A 15,440-nucleotide genomic window follows, 5' to 3' on the forward strand; every position below is an offset into this window, starting at 1 on the left:
AATGCCATAATAATGCCATTTTATTTTGCCACCAGCTTGCGCTACGTACAGTGGGAGTATGAAGGCAGGGCTGAATCCTCGGATTGTGGGATGACTACTGCCCCTTTAAGTGCGCATGTTGGGTTGCCGGCTGTTTTGCTACAGCCAGCCCGACATGCACACTGTAGACCCAGCATTCCCAGGGCTGTGGAACAGTCTGGGGATTGCTGGCACCTGCCTCCAGCCTCAAAATGGCCCTGGGTAAGCCTGTTCCCCCAATCATGGAGCTGCTCTCATGCTGAAAACAGCATGGGAGCGGCTCCAACATTGGTTGGATTTGCGTTTCTCTGAGCAGGAAGGAAATCCTTCCATTCCTGCTCGTGGTCACCATTCCTGCTCGTGGTCACCGGGGGAAAAGTGCTTTACCGGGTGAGCTGCATATATGGTGAGTTTGGTGCCATTGTGCCACTCCATATTTTAGTCCTTCTAGCCACTACTGTGAATGACGTGTCTGCATGTATTTCGTTGTTGGCTGTGTGTGCACAGTGTATGTTCTGTGTGCAATCATGCTGCTCGTGGGGCTTCAATTTATGCATCCTGTCTACATCTTGCAACATGCTTTATACTGGGAAGCTCAGAACCTGCATTGATTGTTGATTATCTGTTCAGGTGATTTAGTAACTATATAGTGACTAGGAACCAGTTCCCTGGCCATTGGCATCTAGAAAGAACAGAGCAAAGCGCGCCAGCTTCCAGATCAGTGGGCTGGAGACCGTCCTTCGGGCTGGTCGATGACCTGATTTCCTCCTCTGTAGCTGGAGGTGGCAAGAAGCGAATGAATCCGAATCCAGTGTCCTCTCTCTGCTTACTTGTGCGTGGCAACATTAACAGTGGTTGAGATTAATTCAAGCATTCCATCCTGCACTGATGTGTATACTTATTGTGTCACCCTAAGTGGGACGGGTAGGCCGAGACGTGGATCCCGTGCACCCTGGAACCAAGCTGTACTTGACTGATATGCCCATAGCTTGGACAAAACAGTCCTAGGTTGCTTGTGTTCTTTTTGATGGAGGACCTGGCTTGGTAGTTCGGGCTGGGCTGTTTCTTTTGGAGCAGGGTCAAGCATGATTTGCATATACCTGGGCCCAAACTGAGGGGGGCATGGTGTGCAGAATAACAGTGGCTGAGATGTATTCAAACATTTCATCTATCACTGTATACTTATTGTGTTGCCCTGAGTTGGACGTGTATGGCTGAACGTGGGTCCCATGCACACTGGGTTACTAGAACTATGCTGTACCCGGTTGATGAGCCCATAACTAGGGCAAAGCCAATCCTGGGTCTCTTATGTTCCATTTTCGGGAGGACCTGGCTTTGCAGTTCGGGCTGGACTGTTCCTATTGGAGCAGGGTCCAGATTGATTTGCATTTAGTTGGGTTCAAACTGAGGTGGCGTGGTGTGCAAAATAATGATGGATTGAGATGTTGCCTGAGTAAATACCAGTGACTGAACATCCCATCCGTCACTGTTTTGGAAACTTATTGTTGCACCCTAAGTGGGATGGTGATGCCCAGATGTGGGTGCCGTGCACACTGTGTCACTGAAACCCAGCTGTACCCGGCTGATGAGTCCATAACAAGGGCGAAGCCAGTCCTGGGTTGCTTGTGCTCCATTTCAGGGAGGAGTTGACTTTTCAGTTTTGCTGGACTGTTCCTATTGGACCAGGGCAAAACTGATTTGCACATAGCTGGGTCCAGACTTAGGTGGTATGGTGTGCACATTTTTTTTTTTTTTTTATAAATCTTTTTATTGAATTCAAGGAACAAAAAAACAGAGAAACAAAACAAAAACAAGGCAGTACAATACAAATGTGTCACCACGTTGCCCGGGGGGGGGTACAAACGCAAATCAAACATCAGAAGCATACAATGAGATTGGGGGGGGGAGGAGACCAGAAGCAAACAAAATATCTAAATTCCTGCGGAGGAATCATCAGGTTGGGAGGAAGACAGGTCGGTATTAAGTTCCGGAAAGGGGGGAGTACATATATCGCCACGGTATGTGTTCCATTGAGTCCAAATTTTCCCCCATTTGCGGGGCTTGCCACGGGAAACATAAACAGTCTTTTCTCTAAACATGCACCAGTCCATGTTTTGTTGCCACACCAGAACAGTCAGTGGTCTCTGAGCGCCCCATAGCTGGGCAATGTCCCTCTTGGCAATCATGTTACCCAAGGTCACCCATCGAAGCTGCGCCTGGTTATAGTCATTCGGCTCCCAGACATTCAACAAACATCTCCGCGCTTCAGGCATTAACTGCACACCTGTGACCTCACTCATAACATCATGCACGCAAGTCCAATAGCGTAGCACAGCAGGACATTCCCAAATAATATGGAGAAACGTGCCCACCATACCACAGCCACGCCTGCACAAGCCATCCGCCGAGAACCCCATGCGTACCAGACGTGGAACAGTCACATACACCCTATGTAGAATTTTGAGCTGGACAAACCGGAGGCGCGCCGGGATAGCCACCTCCTTCGGGGAAGAGATCGCAGCCTTCCAGTCTTCGTCATCGAGTTCTAGACCATCACTAGTCCATAACTCTCGAAGGTTATCCAGTAGGTCAATCCTGGTATTAATTAACTTTTTATATATGAGCGAGATCGTGCTATCAGGGACATGGCCATCCAGTATCCGATCTTCAAGCGGGGACGCCTCCGGAATGTCCGAACCCAGGGGAAAAACAGACAGGACCGCATGCCGGTTTTGCGCATACCGAAAGGATTCCCTATCATTCAGGTCGTACTCAACTTTCAGTTCCTCAAACGTCTTGACTCTACCCTTGATCCACACATCATCGACCCTGCTGATTCCAATCATGTCCCACCTATCAAAACCCTTCGACAGCCAGAGGGAGCCAAGCTTATCCGACGCATAAAGCGGAGTAGCACGGGTTGGCTTGTCGGCCCATCCCGTGGCCGCTGTAGCTCGATACCACACCTGTACTGCTGTTTTAGTGGGGCCCGTAAGAGATCCGCCGGCAGATTTCGCGTATAGAGACCTGTTGTAGTCTCCACCGGGTAGCAGCTATTTATCCATCTCAAAGGCCGGGTTCGGTGAGTGAGCGTAAGTGCCGTGGTTGATGGCCCCCAGCTGAGAGGCCCAATAGTAGCGACGGATGTCCGGGAGCGCGATGCCCCCATCGTACCAAGGGAGCGTCAGCTTCGAAAGGGCGATACGAGAACAGCCTCCCCATATCAATTGTCGCTGTAGACTTTCAATCTCCTGAAAGTAACCGGCTGGTACAATATCAAGCGTGTTTTGAAGCGCATAAAGAAATCGGGGGAGCGACATCTTAAACAACGCCGTTCGTCCCAGAGGAGAGAGAGGGAGCCTACCCCACGCTATAACATCAGCACGGAGGCGCTGGAGAGGGGGCAGCAAATTGCGCTCATATCGAAGCACAGGGTCCAAGGTGATAAAGATTCCCAGGTACTTGAATCCCTCCAGCGCCACCGAGATAGGACAGCCACGTGGCAGGAGAGGAGCTTCGCCGGAGAGGACATAGATGCAAGACCAGTTGATGACAAGACCGGAGTTTTTACGGAAAGGCGACGTAAGGTACAAGAGTATATCGTCTGCGTACAGAGATATACGATCCTCAAACTCCGGAGTCCATCTAATGCCCCTCAAAGATGGCTCCCATCACAACCAAGCCGCCAGCGGCTCCAAAGCGAGGGCAAACAAGAGTGGGGACAAAAGGCAGCCCTGACGCGTTCCCCTACCGAGAGCAAAGGAGGTCGAGACACGCCCATTCACCACCACTTGGGCTAAAGGGTCAGTGTAGAGCAATTTCACACAGTTAATAAAAGTGGGTCCGAAACCGAATTTAGAGAGAACCGCCCAAAGATAAGGCCACTCAAGCGTATCAAACGCCATGGTGGCGTCCAAAGACGCCAAGATGGCCGGTTCACGCAAAGTTTCCGCTCGCGCAAGGACTCCATTCAGGCGCCAAAGGTTAAGTGCCGTATTGCGGTGTGGTATAAATCCGGACTGGTCCGGGTGAACCAGATCGCTTATGACAGATACCAAGCGATTGGCGAGCACTTTGGCCAGGATCTTCGGTTCAGCATTAATCAGAGAAATGGGCCTGAAGGAGTCGCAACGGTCACGTGGCTTACCTTCCTTATGAATAACCACTATGGAGGCCAATCTCTGGTCAGGAGGAAGGGAGCCCGTCTCCAGTGATTCTAAAAACATCGACCGTAGATACGGTGCCATCACATCCGGACGGAGCTTGTAAAGCTCAATGGGGAGCCCATTAGGGCCCGAGGCCTTTCCCGAGCGAATCGAGCGGATGGCGATCGCGATTTCATCAACCGTAGGCGGAGCCTCCAGCAGATCCCTCTCAGGGTCGGACAAGCATGGCAGCGAGATATCGTGTAGAAGCAAGTGGGAATCCTGCTCAGGTCTATCGGACACAGGGGAGTACACTACCCGAAAATAATCAGCGAAACATGCAACAATATCAGCAGGGTCAGTGATACTCACATCATTCACATCAACAATAACAGGGACCACCCGACTCGCACATTCCCTCCTATCCAACCAAGCAAGCAATTTCCCAGCCTTATCTCCCACATCATACAAACGTCCCTGCTGTTCCCGACCCATCTCTTTCGCAGCGTCAGTCACCAGCGCCCTATATTCAAGTTGTTTCAGACCCAAAAGGTGCAGCCTCTCCGGGGAGACCTCAGATTCCAACTCCCCCTCAAGAACGGAGATTTCATTTTCAAGACGGACAACCTCCTCCCGCTTACATCTCTTAACGTTACCTATCGAGGAGAGGGCCTGGCCCCGAATTACAGTTTTGTATGCTTCCCACAATGAGACAGAAGAGGACACAGAACCCACATTTTCAGCAAAGTATTGATCAATCGCTTTAATTAGTTCCGTTCTGACCTTGGGATCACGGAGGTACCATGGGTTGATCGGGGCCACCCTACCCTCCGATCCCAGGTGTGCGTCCACAACCATCCACAGTGGGGAATGATCCGAAATACCCCAGGCAAGATGTTTCACCTCCCTTATGAGGGATGCCTGGGAGGAGGGCATCAACACGTAGTCCAGTCTCGAAAGACTGCCATGGGCCCCAGAGTGGAAAGTATATTGCATTTGCCCAGGGTGATGCAGGCGCCAGCAATCGGCTAATCCCAACGCCTCCAGGAAGTCCCCCAACCAGGATTGAGACTTCGCAATGTCACGGGGAGGGTAACGATCAAACATCCCAGACACTACAGAGTTGAAAACCCCACCCACTACAAGCAGACCCTCGGTGACTCCCAAGATCACTCTTCCCAGGTCGGCATAGGTAGTAGTCTGGAGGCCTGGCGGTACATAGACCGAGAGCAGAGTGACCACTCTCCCCCCCCAGCGCCCCACAATGGCGGCGTATCGTCCCTTATCATCCAGGATAATGTCGTCAACGGCAAGAGGGAGGGAGTTTACCGAACCAGAATGCCCACCCCCCTGGAGCCAGAAGTGAAACCTGAGTGCGCTATGAGACGATAGCCACGCCTACTCATTGCATGGCACGTATTACCAAGCAAGTGCGTCTCCTGAAGCAAAACCACATCAGGGGACAGACGTCGCAACAGCTGCAAAACTACACCCCGCTTAATTCTGTCTCCCAACCCATTAACGTTCCAACACAGTAATCGTAGTCCCCTACCCCCATACCAGAGGCCACCCCAAGTCCCCCCCACACGCGACACTGTAAAACAGAAGATCATCGATACTATGCCTTGATTAAAACAAAGAAACGCAAACCGTAACCCCTCAGCCCCCCAAAACATCATACCCCCCACCCTGCACCCCTGCGTAAGACTCAAAAGCCACCCCAACTTGAGGGTGCCTGTCGCGCTAACATACAACTATTCTACGAAAAGAACCCCAGAGGAGGAAGACTCACCCAACCCCCACCTACACCCCATTCAGATAACACAGTAGCAAGCAATAGTAGCGTAGCATCAAACCACTGCCGAAAGTCAATACGTTGGTCCGGGAGCCGATTTCGCCCCCTATTCCTGCTCCACCGGGCCGCCCTCTGCTCCACCGGAGTGTCCAGAATGATCAGATTGCTCTCGTCCCGGGGGCAGTGTGTCCAGCCAGTCACTAGCCACTCCAGGATGCTCAAAGAAAAATGTTCGGTCATTGTAGACCACACGTAGTCGGGCCGGGAAAAGCATAGCATATTTCATGTCTCTGTTCCTCAGTCTCTTTTTCACCCCCTGGAGTCCAAGTCGCTGCTTCTGAACCTGCTGGGTGAAGTCCGGGTAGAAGCTGACTGTGGTGTTCTCATATGCCGTAGGACCCGATATGCGTGAAGCTTGCAGGATCGCATCCCTGTCCCGAAAGTTAAAGATCCGAGCAATGATGGGACGCGGAGGAGCTCCCAGCTTAGGCGGGCCACCCGGGATCCTGTGTGCACGTTCTACTGCAAAATACTTGCTGAGGCCCTTGGGCGCTAAATGATTCAGGACTAGGTCCTCCACCAGCAGGTCCACCGATGATGGTTCCATCGTCTCCGGGACACCAACCAGACGGACGTTGTTCCGTCGAGCACGGCCCTCCAAATCGTCCAGGCGTCGAGAGAGGTAGTCACGGGCGGATCGCAGGTTACCGACCTCTGCCTGTAAATCGGAGACGACGGTAACAAGACTAGATGTCTTCAGGTCGAGGGATTTGACCTTCTCATTAGTCTTCGCAAGATCAGCCCTGATCAGGGTAACATCGATTGCGACCGTGTCCAACTTGTGGGTCAGGGCTTCATACTGTTGTCCCAGCGTGGCCTTCATCCCGGCAATGGCGCCCATGACGTCCCTCAATGACAGATCTTCACCCATCGGGGATTCGTCTCCAAAATTGGCCGGGGGTTTATTCAATCCGCCCGGAGAGCCATTAGCAAGGGTATATCTGTCCATAACGTTAGACTGCACGGGACCTCCTCGAGTTGCCGGTCTGGTCCTGCGTTTTTCTCCCTCGGGCTTGGTGGCCATTTTAGGTCGTGCGCCCCGGAGGGTATTCTGAGACCTAGTAAGAATGGCTACACTCGATGCGCCCGCAGCAACTTGGAGAATAGGTTGAGGATCAACCACCAGGCAAGGAGCAATGAAAGTCCGAATCGCCAATCGATGATGCGTGGTTAGAAAGAAAGCAATAAACCAGGGCGACCAAGGCAAAGTCAAAGAGGTCGAAGCACGAGAATCGAAACTGAAAGTAGAAGACCGGGCAAGGGAGACTCGCATGAGCCGTTGTTATTCAATTACTATCCGGCTGGCAGAGAAACCAAGCCCGGGGCAGTACCATGGAGCAGGCCGAAAATGTTCAAAAGTCCATATCTTCGGCTCCTGGGGTTCAAATCGAAATCCGAAAACGGATAAATGATCAGCAGGGTCGTGCCAATAAGAACCCGTCATCTAAATCAGGATAGGGTACAGGATAATAGGTGGAGGTGGCGAAGGTCCGGGAGCTCTAAGCTCACGCGACCATCTTGGGTGCGCGCTAAGCTCCTCCTCCCATGGTGTGCACATTTAACAATGGATTCGGATGTGGCTCAGCGTGATTACCGGTGGTTGAGATTAATTCAAGCATTCTATCCACTGTTTTGTATATTTATTGTGTTGCCTTAAGTGGGACGGGTATGCCCAGACATAGGACCCATGCACGCTACGTCATTGGAACCAAGTGGTACCCGGATGATGTGCTCATAAATAGGGCAAAACGGTTCTGGGTTGCTTGTGTTATTTTCAGAGAGGACGTGGTTTGGCAGTTTGGGCTGGACTTTACCTATTGGAGTAGGGTCAAGACTAATGCATATAGCTGGGTCCAAACTGAAGTGGCATGGTGTGCAAAATAACAGTGGATTGAGATGTGGCCCTGAGTGATTACCAGTGACTGAGATTAATTTAAGCATTCTATCCATCACTGTTTTGTATACGTGCTGTGATATAGTATGCAGTGCTGCGCGGACACTAGGATTAACCTTACCTCTATACCCAGTACTATCCAATGTTGGATGCAGTATTACAGTATAATCCCCGCCACACAGCAACGCAGCAGGTTCCATCCACTGCACCACAGTCATGATGAATGTTAAAAATTCAGGGCCATTGATGTTTGGAACGTACAAGTTTATTAGTATTATGTTAGATGGTTGTGGGCATCCCTGTATGATCACGTGGCGACCTCTCTGGATCGGAGATAACTTGTGCATGTGTGTAATCCAACACCCTACAAATTAAGATCGCAACTCCTCTATCGTATGTTGAAAATGAGGCAAAGAAGCTATAAGAGCTCCATTTCCACGCTATAGGTAGGTCCCTCTCATGAACAGGGTGTGTTTCTTGTAAGCAAAGGAGGTCCACTGCATTTCTTTGTGGAATAAGCCAATATTTGTCCAGTCTCTTTAGGATTATGCATCCCGGATGTTTCATGTCATACATTTTATAGTATTCATGTGGAACCCTTATCCCTTTATTGAACAAAACTGAAGAAACAAATGTATAACTCATGAATTAAACACAAACTCAGCATCATAATAGGCCACAACAGGTGGGATGTGGCCAGTTAGGTATCCTGTGTAGTGGTTGCCCAGGTACCAAAGAGTCAATATGGTATAGGAGTGTCTCCCCTGGAAGCAGTGCATAATTCAGCAAGGTGGGTGCTTCTGGTCGCACACCACTCTCAGGCAACTTCCATGGACTCGCACACAGTTCCCACAGGAGATCGAGGTCCCCCTGAGGAGCCCATCCGAGAGGTTTTACTGCCTTTCCTATCATGTCTGCCTCCAACATGTCCTTAACTCAATGCATGTTCCCAGCCTGGAGGGATCCACAATCTCCAGCATGGTCAGCTCAGTATCTCAACTGTTCTATATCTCCAGAGCCAGGCTGAGCAGGATCCCGTCTTCCTCATTACATGTCGCTAAGCATCCCAGGTTCAGGTGTGTCCCAGGGACGGCTCCTAGGGTTTTTCTTCTGCACAGGTTTATTTAGGAATTCTGTTGCTGCCTGTGGTTCTGTGAAGATGTGGACTTTCCTGAGGTAGTTGAAGCACAGCTGTGCAGGGTACAACATGAAATATTTTATATCGGCCGCATGCAGTCCTTTATTTACTGGTAGAAACATCGGTCTCACCTCCTGCTTTGCCACTGTATTGATAGTCTAAATCTAAGGTGTATCAAATCCCCTTTTCTATCTAGCTGGAGTATGGTGTCTCAATCACAGTGACACACCAGTTTTGCGAGGACTAAGTGAGGATGGGCTCCAGACGCTAGCCTTGGCGCTAGCAACATGTGAACCCTATCGATCATGTACATGTCCGACAGATTGACGCGCCCAACAGTGAGGCCAGCATGTCTTCTTTGTAGTCCTCCATTCTCCCAGTTTCTATTGTCTCTGATATCCCCAGAATACTTAGATTGTTTCTTCGCGATCGCACATCTTGGACCTTGCTATGGAATTTGAATTTCTTGATGTCTTTAGCACTTTCTTTTTGTGCTTTAGCCATTTTCACAGAGTTGTCCTCCACGTCTGATGCACACTGTTCCGCTGGGATTATTCTTGTTGTGTGCTTATCTAGCTGCTCTTATAGGCAATCCAATCAGCACATAAGATTGTCTATTTTGCTGTCCATTGTAACCAGGCTATTAGGCACTTCTAGCATTCGCGTTCTCTTATCAAGGTCTTCATCGTTATCGCCAGCAGCATCTCTTACTGCTGGGTTTCCCCATCATCACTTTTTCATGTGGGTGGTTTTGCTCCTTTCTTAGCCTTGAACTGCAGTCAGGACTGCCTTTAGTCTAAATTCCCAATTGCCAGGAGTCAGCAGCGCGCCAATCCCCTGAACTACTTCATAACCGGCGCGCTGCCATTGTTCCCGCAGCAATCTTTATTGGGGCAGATCACCAGCATCTATATAATTCAATGCCTTAGTAGTGTCGCACCTTATGGCTGTATCACCACGCTGCAGCCTGGTGGTCAATAGGTAATATTGCGGGGGCTATAGTCTGCTACACCAGTCAATCAATCTGGATTTGTAGAGCACGGCTACTCACTCAGGAGGGTATTCCGGCGCTAGGTTCTTGCTGGGATCAGTCAAAAAGCCAGGTCTCGAGTCCCTTTCAGAATTCCGGGAGCGAGGAAAATGTTCAGAGGTTAAGGGGAAGTGTGCCAGGACTTGGCGGACAGGTAGGAGACGGATCGTCCTCCACTGTGGCTTCGGCGAATGCGGGGAGTTGGTGCAAGAGCTAGGGAGGCAGAGCGCAGATGTCTGGAGGAGTGGTGGAGGTTCCGGCGGTGGTTGATGTATTCTGGTTCGTGGTCGTGGAGGGCATGGAGGCGTGTGTCAGCATCTTGATTTGACATCTTTTCTGGCTGGGGACCCGGTGCAGGTTCCTGAGGTGGGATGGGTCCGTTTGGGGAGGTCGAGAATGAGTTTGGCTGCTGCGTTCTGTATCGTTTGGAGTCTCTTCAGGAGTTGGGTGGTGATTTCTGTGTATAGCGCATTGCTGTGGTCCAGCGGGCTGGTGATTAGGACTTGAGTGACGGTTTTACTGGTGTTGATGGGGAGTCACCAGAAGATCTTTCGGAGTATGCAGAGGGTGTGGAAGCAGGCGGAGGAGACTGTGTTGATCTGGCACTTCATTGTGAGTTTGCTGTCCAGGATAATTCTAAGGTTGTGGGCGTGATCTGTCGGAGTAGGACCGAGTTTGGAGGGCCACCAGGTGGCGTTCCATGGGAGGTGTTGTTCCAATTAGACATCGGTTTTAATTCCCTTCTCCGATCAGGCTGTTTCCTGCAGTCTTATTCAGCACTCGGCCACTCCCTCTGCATCATAGCAGCTCAAGGTGCCAGGTTCGTCCAGTTCTGAGCAGCAAGCCAGCAAAGGGAGGGTTCCCATCCCGTGCAGTCCTTCACTTAAGGACCACCAGCTCTAGCAGTCCCCAGGGCCTAAGCAGCCCGAGGCACACCTCTGAGTGATCGCCAGAGCAAGGCTCTGACCTCTGCCACAGCTCCAAAGCCTCCTGGCCGTGACCTGGGCAGGTCTCCTCCGGCACAATGCGGTCTCCAGCAGGCAGCATGGAGTCTGGATCTTCAACCTTGTGCTCCAAGAGGGTACCCCCACCACCAAGGAGCCGTTACCAGCGGGTATGCAGGCATTTAGCTATTTTTTTTGTGACGGCCGCAGGAGCTTCTTCAATCTGCGGCTATCTTGTCAGCGGCTCTCCAGCGCCCCCTATCACTATAGCATCTATTTAATATGAAAGTTCAATCTGTTGTATTCCACTATTTGTTTATTCACTTGGGTATAGTTGTGTCACATGGTCTGTTTTTTTAACCCTCTATGTTTACTACAACGTTCCATAAGCTTTAGTTTCTTTTTGCTCTTATTGTTTGGCCCATCAACAAAAAATAACTACCCCCACCACATTTTTTATGACCACACTATATAATAGATCCCTTTTCATGCAACGACAACAATTTTGCAATAGGTTGCCTCAGCCCTTTGAAGCTTTTAACCTGCAACTCTTTTTGAAATCTGATACACACATGTAGTACAATGTAGATGTACAGTGCCTTGTTGTTATGTTATACAGTGACATTTATTTGACTAAAACCTCCAAAATGCTGTTTTTTAAAATAAAAATATCCCTGCAGTGACCTATACACACATTTACTGGTGTCTTCACACCACTCTTCCACCCATTTTGTAAGTTACTGTGCTTTTTGCATCCCCATTCCACCTCTAACCCTAAGTATGAGTTGAAGCATTTTCAGCACCGGTATCCCTTTCAAACAAGGATAGCTTAGATATATCTTTTTTACTTTGAACATCTCTGGTTGTCAGTACTATTTATAGGGCATGCTGGTGTTTAAATATTTTGCCTGGGGCCACTTTATTTATGATAATGGGATTTCCCATTGAAAAGTTGCATGCTCATCTTTTCGGTCTTCTAATATTGGTAAACATTGCTGTGTTTTGTGTAGATTGTCACATGAGGGTATCTTTTATAATGCACAGTGTAGTGATTGGGTTCCAACCAAACATTTTACATGTATGTGTACCGGTAGAAAAGTAACAACTTCTCTCCCATTTGTTCTAACAGGTGATACTGGCTTTAATAGAGAAAGGAAAGCAGGAGATTCTCCCACATTTACTGAAAACCTTACATCGTGCAAAACATTATCAAGAAAAGTTAAAGAAATGATTCCTCAGAGCTATCAGCATGAAACGAACACCAGCGGCCAACTATGGTCATGGCCCAGAAAACAAATGGGTGGCAGGAGGACCGCCCTCCGTGACAGCAGTCTTGATCTTTCAAAACACTTCAATGACTTTGAGGCCTCTGGTGAATGTTATGAAGGTGATGACAATCACAGGATTGCAAAGATGCTGCTAAGTCAACAGCGTAAATGGCAGAACTGGATGCCATACACTTTTACTGACTGTGAGGTGAATGTCAGGCAGGCAATGGGCCTTGTTCCACAGCCCAGGTCACAGATGGGTAAATGTACCACTCTAACCAGTGACTTCCAGAAAAGTTTCATCTTGAAGCCACGTACCTTGAGATACCAGAGAGCATACGCAGGAAAGAGACTGTATCAATGCTCCGAATGTGAGAAGAGCTTCAAGATGAAGGATCATCTCATGAGGCACCGCAGAGTGCACACAGGAGAGAAACCATTCCAGTGTCTACAGTGCACAAAAAGCTTCAGCCAGAAGCATCATCTCACCGGGCACCAGAGAACACATACAGGAGAACGGCCCTACCAGTGTGCCAAGTGTAGGAAATGCTTCACTCAGAAAGGGAGTTTAATAAGACACGATAGAATGCATACTGGAGAGAAACCATATCAGTGCACAGAATGTGAGCAGAACTTTAGTCTGAAGGAAAGCCTTCTTAGACACCAAAGAGCACATCTGATGACTCTAGTGCAGTAAAGGTGGAAAGCTGGTTGAAATAGAGACCAATATTTTTGCTTTTATGTCTGGGATGAATAACTTCTCATGGCTGGACTACGTGCAGAATGTTATTACCACTGTTATCACGGTAAAATCTACCTAAACGATGCAAAGAGTTGAAGATAGCCTAGGTCAAAAGAGCACTTTCTTAATCCTCTGCATTGGTGGTAGTGTCACTGTAGCACTAGAAACCAGATAACATCCCTAATGTGGTGTTATATTTGTGGCCAAAAAAGCATCGGTCTAGACACATGTATATGTACGGTATGCGAAAGCACGCATGGAAATGTTATGTGCAGGATCAAATGCAAAAAAGACAAATTTGCCCCAGAGTTGGGGATCCACAAACTCTCAAATTTGAAGGGCACCTTGAGGATAGTAATTTGTGCACAATAACTGTCTTATACACACTAGCATAACTTTGACTTCAACAGGTGTCCAACTAATAATAAGATTTGAGGCTTTGTGGGCCAAGGGCATATTTCTGGGTAGGAGTTGCTCCAAGGCAGCAGGGGTAAAAGGAAAAGAAGGTAGATAATGTGCAAAACATCAGAAGCTCAGGTAAATCAGTGTTGTAATGGGACCTGGCTTGGAGAGACACACAGACTTCACAGAGGTGCTTAAAAAAGGGCCCCAGTGAAGCAGCCCAAAAGAGTAGACTGTCTACCACACACATCAGTACACATATATAAAACATAGAAAGCCAAAACATACAGACACACAACTCTTAAAAATGGATTCATGATTCACTTTTTAATGGTGGGGAATTTGAATGTACATAGAAAAGCACACCAAAATGCTGGAGTAATAGACTGCAAACTGTAAAAATTGTGACAGCCAGGTCCAAGGACTTGGTGAACTAATGTGTCTCAACTAAAAGCTGGAGTGATTGATTTGAAACCGTGAGCATGGTGAAAGCAAGGTCTAGGGGCTTAATGGACCACAGGTAAAGTTGGAAATACTTGATCTCCGGGGATGTCCTAGTACTAGCAGTTAAAATAAAGCTCTTTTGTTAAATATCAAAAAATAAAAGTTCTTTAGCAGTGGAAGACAAAAACACACTGATGCTAGAAACGTTAACACCAAGTTATCTGTTACTATACAGTTCTACATGTTGAGCAGTTTGGGGAGACGTTTGCTGATATGTGGCGATTTAATGAGACAGTCACAGTATGGTCTCAAGAAGTAATCCTTAACTCAATTACCATATAATGGAGTGTAATTTATTTGAACTCAGTGGAATACTAATCTGAAATGTAACACAAACATGCCTGCAGAAAGGTATCTGTACGTGGTTACTTTGATCCAGCGCATTCATGTTATGCCTGAGGAATGCAATGTGTGCTTGACCACATTGATTCGGAGCCTGGTGTGTCATGCCTGCAGAAACGAGTCTGCACAAGTTTAACATTGGTCCTGGATTTGGGTGACAGACTACTGATGGACCCATACCTTAACTCCAAATGACCAAAATGTATCACTGTATGATCATAGCTGCCTACACATGTCTGTGTCCTACAGTTTTCAGGGGGTATCTAGACAATAGTTATCTGATATTGCCTCTTAGAGATATTCATGTGAAACTATGTCTTCTCCATTGGCATATATTTCTTTTTGGAATGGTTTCAGTATTTCTTTCTCCTTTGTGCCTCAGCGATGCTGCAGTTTAAGTTCGCAACAGGACGATGGTGGAGTTTTCAGTTTGCCTGAACATTCTTCCTTATTGGTTAATGTGGCAAAATAAATGCAATATTTTGTACGTTTCTGTCTCATTTTGTAGACACAATATGAGAAATTGGACTGCGTGTTGATTGGGGTGTGAGCCCTGGCCAAGCATAAAACCACAAAAAGTCATTATATGAATCTGTGCTTAACTGTGGGTAGCTTGGCACAAATGCAATCAGGCTTATCTTAGAAGGCAATGTGTAAAGTATTTATGCAACACTTCAACCAGTAAAACAGTGACAACACCACACGAAACGATTCCAAATAGAGCTTAACTGAGTGAATAAAACAAGACCGAAACAGCAAAAATCCAATCCGTAGAAATGGAGGAATTCATATTTAAAGAATAAACTGCAATATAGTGCCCAAAAGCATAGAGCGTCAACTGCAGCTTTCTGGTTGCACTGGACCAGGCAACAGTCAAAATTTCAGGCTGACTGTGATGGAGTGCGGGTTGGAAACAGTCCCAGATTAGCCCCGCTGAAGGTTTACCTTTTCAAGGTTTGTGCCAAGAGTCCATTTCGCTTTGAAGAGGGCCACAGGGAGCAAAGAGAGCATCAGTGGCGGTGGTTGGGGTGGTGCAAGGAGCAGGGTGGCAGAAGTGCGGGTAGAGCCTTGCGTTGGCGGTCCTCCGCAGCGATTGATGCATACTGTGTGAAGAGACGGGCTAGTGGCAGCTGGCTCTGATTTTCAGTGTGAGCGGCG

General features: G+C 48.4%; 1 protein-coding gene across 1 annotated transcript in view; it reads left to right on the forward strand.

Moving 5' to 3' along the window:
* The window catches only part of LOC144770840 (uncharacterized), a 129,437-nt gene extending 114,668 nt beyond the window's left edge, over positions 1 to 14,769 (forward strand). The window contains exon 9 of the mRNA XM_078655623.1: positions 12,154 to 14,769. Coding sequence (XP_078511749.1) covers positions 12,154 to 12,989 — 836 coding nt within the window. The 3' untranslated portion in view covers positions 12,990 to 14,769. The remainder of the gene's footprint in view (positions 1 to 12,153) is intronic.
* Positions 14,770 to 15,440: the final 671 nt, after the last annotated feature.

Source organism: Lissotriton helveticus, chromosome 7, assembly GCF_964261635.1.
Source record: "Lissotriton helveticus chromosome 7, aLisHel1.1, whole genome shotgun sequence".
Lineage (NCBI taxonomy): Eukaryota > Metazoa > Chordata > Amphibia > Caudata > Salamandridae > Lissotriton > Lissotriton helveticus.